This window comes from Pteropus alecto, unplaced genomic scaffold (genome assembly GCF_000325575.1).
Source record: "Pteropus alecto unplaced genomic scaffold, ASM32557v1 scaffold11, whole genome shotgun sequence".
Taxonomy (NCBI): Eukaryota; Metazoa; Chordata; class Mammalia; order Chiroptera; family Pteropodidae; genus Pteropus; species Pteropus alecto.
Window position 1 is genome coordinate 4,539,539 of NW_006431956.1, and position 10,783 is coordinate 4,550,321.

Consider the following 10,783-nt stretch of genomic DNA (forward strand, 5'->3'; position numbering starts at 1 on the left):
CTCTCTCTCTCAGTTTTTCCCCTAATGACTTGAAGTGCATTTAGGACAAGAAACCTGCTTGCCATTATTTTTTGAGCCTTTTCTTGCAGTGGCCCAGGGCCCGCCATGACAAGTCATGGTGCAGCCAAATGGGCCCTGAAGGGTCACACCCGTTTCCTAGCCCAGGGTGGGCACAAATTAAGCTTGAACAGCATCACCCCAAATTGCAGCTTGCCCTGTGCTAACTCACAGGGTTCTTTTTTCTTTCTTTCTTTCTTTCTTTTTTTTTTTTAATTATAGAGTCCAACAGAATGGTATTTTTGCATCGAGAATGTTGGAGAAAGTTACAACTTCTCCCACGTCTCCGAACCAGTGAAAATGGTCATGTTGATGAGAGTCCCCTGAAAATTAGACTTGTCTCCTTACTAAAAAAAAAAGACCAATAACCAAAAAAACATAAAGGCTCAAATTTGGTCTCCTAATGGGAGACAGTGGCTCTAGGGGAACATCCATACACAGGCGTGGGTGTTCACCCACTGATGCAGATAGATGTTTCTGTCTTTTTAGTCTGTGATTTGGGTCATGGCCTTTCAGAATTTTGCACAAAAGCATTCCGAGAGTGATACGCTGTTACTATTCTGTACTGTCTGATAGTCATCTGGGAGCGCACGGCTGCTGTGCTGCGTACACTGTATCTGTGTGTGGGTGGTCTCTTCCACGGGTGGCCTTGTGCTGTTATCTGAAGTTCTGTTTTCCATCTTTTGGGAAAAAATTTTTCAATTTTACGTAATGTTGCAAAAACTTCTTTATTGATTGTTTGAGCTTTTTTTGCCTCCATTTTTTTGTGGGGGTGGGGGTGGTGGTATTTTTTTGTTTGTTTGTTTTGTTTGTTTTTTGCAATGCTGCATCTCCCAAAGCATGCTGGGAGCTAAGTGCTCATTATGTGTCATGTTTTGTGGGCCACTTTTTTTACAGTGAGCCAAAAGGTGCGTGGGGGGGAGGAGTGTGCATGGCATTGTCAATACGTGTTTACTGTACTTTTCTGAGTTTTGATATCAGCATTGCAAAGCCTGTTGTCTTTTTGGAACTTCATTTTGACTTCTATATTCCTAACATACCTTATATAATCACTGTGTTTTCCTTTCAGTGCAATGCATTTTTAAGACACTCCTACCCCACCCCCCACCCCGCCCCCACCTGAAGGCAAGCACAGGTGAAAAGCAGCCATGATAGGAGATCATTAGCAGGATTTGTACCACATGCCATGACATACGTGACACTGCTTCTGGCCCCCTATCTGTGAGCTTTGGCTGCTCCACTATCGAGGATCAGTCTGATTTCCAGCTTCATTTCACTTTGGGGATTAAAATGAAAGTGCCGTTAGGAAAAAAAGAAAGTCTTTACCTGTATGATCTTCCATGTACGTGTCTCATTCTCAGTTATTTTGATTTCCAGTAATCGAGTGATCTGTACCTAAGTTGGTCTCACCTTAGCTACTTATTTAGCCTAAATCCTTTCAGCTCTGTTAGGAACACTGCCACCCCCCGTTCCCTCACTCAGAGCCCCCTGAGTGAAGCCGGAGAGAGCTGCCGTGGGGTCAGGGTCCTGTGTTCACACAGAGTAGGGCTCAAGGACAAAGCAGAACTGGGCATGGACCCGACCCAAGGAGTATTCGGCTCACGTGAGGAAAAGGTTCTGCCGTAGAGAATGGGGCATGCTGATTCCTAAGGAGCCCCCGATCCTCCGTCATCAATACCTCGATTATAAAAAATCAAACTGGGCACACTTATATTAATCTGGACGTCTATTCTCAAAAAAAGAGGGCCCTCAGACACCTAACTGTCTTGTTTAATTCAAAAATATTGACACTTAAATGGAAAATTATACATTATGCAGTTAGTTACATTTTAGTTGTACAATTGAGGTTTGTTTTTTTAATGAGTTACATTATTTTCAGGACTCTGGCTCACATCTTTAGCCAAGACGTATTATCTAAGAGATTCGAATTCAAAATGATGTGGATGTTAATGTTTAAAAGAACACGTTCTCTAAAAATAATTGATTTTTGACATTGTACCTTCTGTTTTTTCCACTGTCCTCCAACCTGTCCCTATCCCATTTTTCCGTTTTATGGTTTAAACAAGTTTTTTTTTTTTTTCTGAGCTATAATCATTGGCCTGATTTTCTGCTTTTATATCATTTTTTTTTTATATTTAAGGAAGAAAAAAAATAAAAACAGTAACTGTACTGTTAGGAAGAGATGCTATAATTTGTTACGGAACAAATTTGATAGGCTAACAACCCTTTTCCATGCAAAACCCTTTCTCTGTCATTTCCATCTTCAGAGTATTTTGCCCTCTTTTAAAGTATGAAGTGCTGAAATAGGGAGCAGATGAAGAAAAATGAAGCATATTTTTTTTTTCATGGTAGAAATAGCACTTTTATGCAATTTACTGGCATTTAACATTCTGTACTGTAACTGTGGTGACCAGACCCGAACACCAAGACACTGGAAGTCCCATGCTCGGTCACCTCATTTTTCTCTCTCTTTTTTTTTTTTCTTTAATTTGTTTTGTGAACGGACACGATCACCTCACGCATTCATAGTTACATCCCCAATAACTACCCAAGGTGCCAAGAAGAAAAAATGCAAGTCTGTTTTCTAGGAGAAAGAAAAAGTGACCCAAAGGGAAGAGAAAGGAAAAGCTCGTTCGAATAGGAATATAAAACTTTCGAGAGGAGGGAGAGAGGTCAGTTATCATGCTGAGTTTCAATAAAAACCGGTGGCGGGTTTTTTTTTTTTGTTAATCACTGGGGTAGAATTACTTCTTTTTACCTCAGCAGAATTGCACAGCTTTCATTGTGATGAAGCGTGTAGGCAGGACACACTGAGGAGGAGGAGGAGAGCGTGTGCGGGAGGAGAGCCTGTGTCTGCCGAGTGCTGGCCAGGGTAGAAGGCGCTTCGGCCTGGAGGACTTGGCGGTGTCCGGCCCACTCTCCCCCAGCGATTTTACCTGCGTCCAGCGGGAATCGCCCTGTCGTGTGACCTGGGCCGTTTCTCAGTCGCTGCCCCTACTCGCCTTTTAGGGGAAATGAAAATTGATAGAAGCTACGAGAAAGGTGAAGACAGATAAGAAGCCAAGTAGACTCCTCCTGCCATTTAAGATGTATCTCCTTTGACTACACTATTCTTTTTTCTTTCTTTCTTTTTTGTTTTTTTTTTTTCTTTTTTTGGTTTTCAGTAGCTCTGGGGACTGTGGATAGGGTAGATGTCATACAGAAGGAAGATCAGTCTTTCCCAAAACGTGGGAACTATTAACGCTGGTCAGTGCCTGTGGTTCTCTGAATATCTCCTTCCTTCGTCCACGTTTCTAAAACAAATTCACTTCTCCTGATTATACTGCTGGATCAGTATGATCCCCACAGTTCCACAGTTCAAAAATGCATAGCCGAAAATGGGAAAAAAAAAAAAAAAAAATGAATGAATGAGAGACATTTCCATTCCCTCTCTTTGTCCTCTGCTCACACATGAGAACAGGCAGACACGCAGACCAGGTCTGTCGTTCAGGCAAGGGAACCGTGAAGCTGAATGAGGGACCATCAGTAAGGCCTCTTCTCTCTGAGGAGGCCCCGGCAAGGTTGAAGGAAAGCACACGAAGAAGGAAGGAGAGGCAGTTTAATAATCAGAGCAAGAAAGCAGGTGGCTTCACCGACCTCCAGAGACCCAGAGAAGCCAGTGACAGGATCTGTAATTTTCTGTCGTGGTCGTTATTCAGAAAAGAAGAAGGAGGATCAAACCACTTTAGAAACCGTTCCAGACCATTCCATGTGTTCCAAGATAGGTCAGAAAGCTGGATTCAGAGCTCAGTCTCGCGAGAGGGTTCGGCCAGGCTGTAACTCCCTCACTTTCCGCTGTGTCTGACCACAGGGCTGCTCTTCGCCTATTGTGGTGAAGTTCGCTGACACTCAGAAGGACAAGGAGCAAAGGCGCCTCCAGCAGCAGCTGGCACAGCAGATGCAACAGCTCAACACTGCCACCTGGGGGAACCTGACGGGTCTGGGCGGACTCACCCCGCAGTACCTGGCGGTAAGTGCCGGGGGCCAGTCAGTGAGTGGTCCCCAGGACAGAGGGGGACATCCACACCGGATGCTCTCACAAGTTGCTCGTCTTTTAAGGACGCTCAAGAATTCAACCGGGGGGAGTGGGAGGGACGGTGCGGGGGACATTTTGAATCTTAGGAAATGATTGAACTCAGCATTGATGCAGAATATTTTCCCAACTTAAATGGATTAGCATAAACATGTGACTGATTTAATTCGTTAATATAATTTCATATTGTGAGATAGATCTTTTTAGTCCAGCCTGTGCCCGTGTATTTGTGTGCATGTCTGCAGGGGCGTGTGTGTGTGTCCTAACTCTTGTCATTTGACCTTTAACTGTCCCTCTCAGGATTATATCATCCGTTAGCCTTTCCTTGTAACAGACCCTATACCATTCTGTAAAGTAGTCTTCCCTGTGGCCTTGACAAGCCAGGCCATCCTGCTCGTACAGATGAGAAAATGGAGACTCAAAAAGGTCACATCACTCGACCCGAGATCGTGCCACTGACGGTCAGATGGGTCTGTGTGTTCTCCCGTGTCGCCGTGTTGCTTCTCAGGGGACATACGTGGCTCCTGCTCCTCGTTTTCCCCGTCCCGCCCCGGTGCCTGTTGGGTCTGGCATGTACTAGCCACTCAGTACGTGTCTGATTCATGACGAGGAGCAGGCCTCTCCTGTCTCCATCTGCGTCCTTACCGAAAGCGTCGACCAGGTTCACTGCCATCTCCTCGCCATTTCTCATCAGGTCCACGTAGACACCATCAGAGACTTTGCCCGCTGTCTCGCCGAAGTCTCTATATGCTCCACCATGTCTTCTCCTTGGTCTGTCAGTCTAGAAATTTTATGAAAAAAGAAATGAGTCTAACTTAATAAGAATTTGTTTGTTTGTTTTTCCTAAGCGTGTGCACAGGCCATCTGTTTAATTGCATAAACAAGAATTCTTATCAGAGACCAAAGTCAAGCTCACCTTTTCATAGTTTGCCCGACTTCCTGCACCACCGTTCCCAAAAGCCAAGACACATGCCTGTCCCTGGTCCTCTGGCACGTCTCCCTCGCCCCACGGCTCACAGCAACCTCTGGCACGTGTCTCTGGTCACACCTGCCAATGAGGTCTGTACCCTGCAAGAGAGTCATCTCATCCTCATTTATAGAACACGTTGCTGTGCGCTCTCAACTCCGTTCTCGGTCCAGGGCCTCCATTCTTTCTTCGCCCCGTTCTCCTCCTTTCAGTCAAAAGTCCGCGTCTCTGGAAGGGCCTGTGGCCTTCGAGATGCCCCCCGGGATGCCCCCCTCCGCCGTGAGCAGGGGCGGGTCCCGACTCCAGCTCAGAGCAGTGGTCAGTGGAAAGAACCCTCGGTTCTTTCTATCTAATAGGAAGGAGTAAGGATTTACAACCACAAGAGAATGGGAAAGCCAAGGAATCAAACCGAAATAAGGTATTCCTGTGTCGGAATGGATGGTTCCTGGCTCCTCCCTCTTCCTCCCTTTCTTCGTGTGTGTGTGTGTGTGTGTGTGTGTGTGAGAGAGAGAGAGAGAGAGAGAGAGAGAGAGAGAGAGAGAGAGATACACCCAGGTAATACATTTCAACAAGTCGAAAGGGATGAGTGAACATTAGATACATTTTTCTGGTAACCGTGTTAATCCCCGCATGTCATTGTCACTAAGTCTTTGGTTTAATTAGCCACCGATACCCACGATACCCACTCTTTAAGGCAGCCAGTAGTCACAGGTGTCGTGGAGTTTTCTTCTTATCGAACTGACTTCCCCGGAAGAATGACGGTGCTCTACTATTATGTTTTGCAGAGCTCCAGATGAATTCTGAAAGCTATTTTTTAAATAGCAAATTCATGTTGTTCCTCTGAAGCACATAGCCGTTTTTCAGTAATAAATGTGGTAGATCTGTGCTTTTTGGTCCCATGTACATTTGAGCAGAGGAGGCAACTATATATGCTCGTACCTATATACAAACTACGTCTGTACTGATCTCCTTTACAGGAATGAGAACATCAGTAAATCTAGTCAGACTCTTAGGATAGAGCCTAAGTGTGTTAACCTGTCATGCAAATCAATTGGGCAAATAAAGGATCACTTTAGGACAGTGGCCACATGCTTTACCTTGTGGTACTTACTGATTCTATGTGTGAGAAGGGGGGGTGTTTGAAAGCTCCAGGAGAAATGCAAACACCTTTTCACAGATATGTTCATCTTTTTTAAAAAGATGCTGACATACTTATAACGCATAGCGTCAGTGTACATTGCATCAGATGCTCCTAAGTTTCAACAAATAGTGTGTTTCTCTGTGCTGGTAAGGACCATCTTAAAATGGATGGCCGCTGTCTTAGTCATGTAGTCATGGCTGTGAATAGATACATCTATGTCTGTAGTTATGATGATTTCTGTGTTGGGCCAAGAGTCAGTGAATCCATGTGCTTCTCATAAAGGATGAAGGAAACTGAGCTGTGAAGGAAGCAGGAAGCAAGTGAGGGATGGACCTTGATTGACAGGGATGAGTTACAGTAACTACTAGACTACAGAGAGAGAGCATTAGTCACGCCATGTTGGTTTCAATAAATTTAACACCTGGTTGTTAAAAGGAGTACATTGATTAATTGTTTTAAGGCAGCAACGTTATTGAGTTTCCCCAGTGTCTGTCGCTTACCAGAGATCAGACGTTACTATGATTTACGGCCCCGACTCGGGGAACCTTCAGTTCCGTGCAAGACGGGAACGACCAACTGTATACACGTAAAGGAAACTGGACGCGTCCGCAGTTCAATCCGGAAGTCGCTTGGGCCACATGTCCACGCCGCGTTGACGTACCCTTTCCCTTCCTTTGCAGCTCCTGCAGCAGGCGACCTCCTCCAGCAACCTGGGTGCATTCAGTGGAATTCAGCAAATGGCTGGTGAGTCGTGGACCAGGCCTTTCCTTTTGGCTGGCTGTCGTCTGAATTTGGGGGTGGGGCGGGGTTCAGAGGCCAAGGGCAGCAGGGAAAAGAACGACAGAGAGCAGTCACCAGTCCTACTGGCTTTCTGGTTGAGGTGTTAAAATTAGAATCACTGCTGGCCAGTCACTCTCCTCCCTCTGGCATTTCCAACAGTTATAGGAGGGGCTGAGATTATCTGCATAGTATACTCATTTTTTTTTTTTTTTTTAAGGGATTAGTTACTGGGGAATTTCCAACAAGATTCCTGTATCCAGGGCAGCCAAAAACGATTAGCATCCCTCTGAAGTTTTAATAACAGGCAGTCAATAAAAATGTTCTGACCTCCATCATGAAAGCCAAGATGGCAGGCCTATCTCTGATGCAGTTTGCAGCCCCTCAGTGACCAGAGACAACTAACAGGGTGCCTTTTTCACTTTAGTACCCCAGCTGACAGAACTGGGCGTCAGAAGCTTTATGCGAAAGTGTAATCTTTGTTCTTGAGAAAATCAAAGTGTGGCTGGATTTGAGAAAGCCAGCGCACGAAGCGGTTCCCTTTCTAAAGAACTGTGCCGGCGACGGAGGCACAGTGATTAGCGAAAGGTCACTCCTGCTGTGTCAGCTTCCAGGCCCATCTCCTCCCTTACCACTGGGCCAGGGACGCAGGCCCGTGCAGTAAATCAACGCGCAGGTGCCATGAACCTGCTGCGGGGACCAGGACGGGGATGGGGAGAGCTTTTTCCTCGTTTGACTCCAAAGGGGTGTGGGGGGAGCGGGGAGGTTGAGGAGAACCGGCTTTTGGCACATTAAAATCAGGCAGTGTGTTTAATCAAGGGCACCCGAGTATGCAAAATAAAAGCGAGACTTCTTTATCGGTCACTCTGACACTCTTCCTTTCTCTTTATTTTATTTATTTTTTTTTTTTGGAATGCATATCCTTGGTTTTTCCTTGATGTACTTTGAATGGGCCTGGAAAGACTTTTCAATGAGCATACAAAGCTTTCTCCTCACGCGCGTTCTGTGATCGTCAGCCCAGACTTATACTGTCGCCTCACAGGCTAATGGTAACTTGTCTGGTGGGACATGTTGGCCTACAGTGAAAACACTACAGAATTATTCCTTGGGCTTTAAACCTACTGGTCCCGTCAGCTTGTTCTGCTGTAATTACAGCTTTTGGATTATTAGAAAATATATATATATTTGTATGTTCAAATGCTAACTGGTTAAATCATTCAGCAGTGTCTTTATGAGTACAGTTTGGGAAGTGGCCTCAGAGCAAGTAGCACATTGAATGGTTAACTTATTTTTAGTTCTTTGAAGGGAATTGGAGTGACATAAGTAAAATATTTAGGAAGTTTTCTATGTTTAAAAAAGAGAAAACCTCCACATTGCAAGCTCTGAAATAAAAGCTAAGATTTGTCACATTTTCAGCCAATGCAATATTTGTTTGTCTTTGAATAGTATGGACCCACCCAGATCCAAAATTAGGGTTTTTGCTTCGAGGAAGCCTCAGGCTCTCCCACACCCACAGTTTAATTACACAGAGAAGGTCGCTGGGTGCTCAGGCTCCTGCCGAGTGTGTCTTCCTGCGTGGAGAGACTGCCCTGTCGTTTTTCATCAGACCGTGCGCACCTCTGTCTCTCCGGCCGCAGGTCAGGGTGCTAGCGTTCGCATGCTGTGCGTGCTCATTTAAGACTGAGGGTGCCAGGGAATCACCCGACGAGGTGCCGGGAGCAGACGCTGATTTAAAGGCATCCTGTAAATGCGCTGGGCTTTGCAGAATACCCCTTCCTTGTCCACATATTAAATTCACCCTAAGCCTGCACAAGCTGACCAGTCGTATCTGCCATCGCCTTGATGACGTAGAGTATTAGGGTGTAGACGTCAAGGCTCCGTCTGCTGGGCGGTTTTTCTAGAAAGAGAGCCCCTTCACTCCGGTCTCAGCTTCCTCCCTGTTCGAAGCATCGTGGCGTCGGTTATGTTTATTTTCAGTAAGGTGAAGTTAAATGGCCTCCTGCTCTTTCGTCTTCTCTCAAAAGTAGAGCTCGATTTTTGCCTCAATGCCACTTATCTCGCCCAGGATTACTGAGAGGCCACTCCCTGGAGGAAGCTCCCCCTGCTCCCAGATGTGGGAGGGGCCCCCTACTGCCCCCCTCCCCAGAGCCCCTTCCTGCCTCTCCTTGGCCCTCACCTTCCTGATACGTGGCCCAGGTTGGCGAACCCACCATGAGCAGGGCTCAGGACTGTTTTGGGATTGGATGAGGGAATAAATTTATAAACCAACAAACTCAAGTTTACGTCTTGGATACATTCCCATTGGCGCTTAAGTTAAATGCCTGGTTTTTGAATTACGAAATTTGGCATTAGCCTTATACTTAAGCCAAGGGAAAAAAAAAAAGTTAGGACAGTATGTTCACGGGCGAGTCGTTGAGGGTTTGGGATTAGAGACTTTATACCACATCAAGCATGTTACAGACCACGGGGCACACGACATGCAGGACAAGAATTATGAAGGGACCCAAGAGGTTGTTGATGCCACACCCTACTCGAAGTTGAAAGGAAGATGCTCATCGAGTGAGATTGTGGCACAGCACAGGCGGGCACCCCCGCACGATTCAAATGCCGGTTTTGTGTCCACAGTGCCCTACAGTAAATGCCACATATAAAATGCAAATACTCCAGCTCCAAACCCTGTCGCCAAAGAGCGTGGAATATCCACTTCAGGAACCAGTGATATTGTGAACAACTCTGAAGACGTCACGGTTTGTCCTTCAGGAGATAGAGGTTTTATCACCAGAGTCTAAAATGTCTCATTTGAATGAGTAAAACACTTGCTGTTAGTGGAGAAAATAAATCCAGATTGAAAGAAAACAAGAAAAAGAAGGTTGAGATGACAGGTTACTTGGTAGTTGCACCAATAAAATTGAATGAGACGTCAACTACACTTTTTTTTTTTCAAAGAAACTTACCATTTTCTTTCAAACTAAAAATAACTTTAAATGTGTTTCATGATTTTATAAAAAGGAGCCTTTACTAAATATGGAATTTTAAAGCAGAAAATAGATCGGATCAAATCTTTATGAGCCAAATGCTTGTAATGTACACTTTGTGTGCATCTTTGAACTCGATCAATTTCCCCTCTCAAACTTGTAATAGAAACTCGTCCATTTTTCACTCAGCTGTGGTATTTGCTAAATAAATTTCTGAAATCTTAGAAACCTGGGTCTGAGTTTGGACTCAGAGTCTGGAATTTTCCTGAAGAAGAAGGAATAAGGAAAACTGCTTGTCACTCTTAATTTCTTTATAACAGCTATCATCTCAAAAAAGCATCCATTTAGAAAAACAAGGATAGTATTTTACAGTTTTTAACAGAGCTTGAAATAATCATGCCGTTGATCCTCACAGCATGCCACTTTGTTACTACCTTACAGCTGGAAAACTGTTGCATTTTACAGGTTGGGGCAACTGAGGCTCAAAGAGGTTAATGAGCAAACCTGCCCACAGTCACTAAGCTACTAAGTGGCTGATCCACATTTCCCACACTTGAGCCTGGTCCCAAAACCTGAGCTCTCTGTGGCTCCCAAGCCTGTAGAACAGGGCTCAGTGTCTAAACTAATTCAGGTATGTTTGCAGGTATTCAGGCTAAACTATTGGTAAATAATGCAGAGAGAGCCCCAAATCTGCTGGAAAAAAAAAAAAAGTTCTGAGGCAGTAACAGAAAAACTGCCTCCCTTCCTTCTGGACGGCATTCAAATGCATTAAGAATGAGTTGCTTTTTTTTTTT

At 45.0% G+C, this 10,783-nt stretch overlaps 1 protein-coding gene across 1 annotated transcript in view; it reads left to right on the forward strand.

Annotated features, from left to right (window-relative positions):
* Nucleotides 1–10,783, forward strand: part of LOC102893385 (CUGBP Elav-like family member 2) — a 57,916-nt gene that overhangs the window by 381 nt on the left and 46,752 nt on the right. Inside the window, exons 2-3 of the mRNA XM_025043404.1 lie at nt 3,908–4,066; nt 6,918–6,981. Of these exons, the coding sequence (XP_024899172.1) occupies nt 3,908–4,066; nt 6,918–6,981 (223 nt within the window). The remainder of the gene's footprint in view (nt 1–3,907; nt 4,067–6,917; nt 6,982–10,783) is intronic.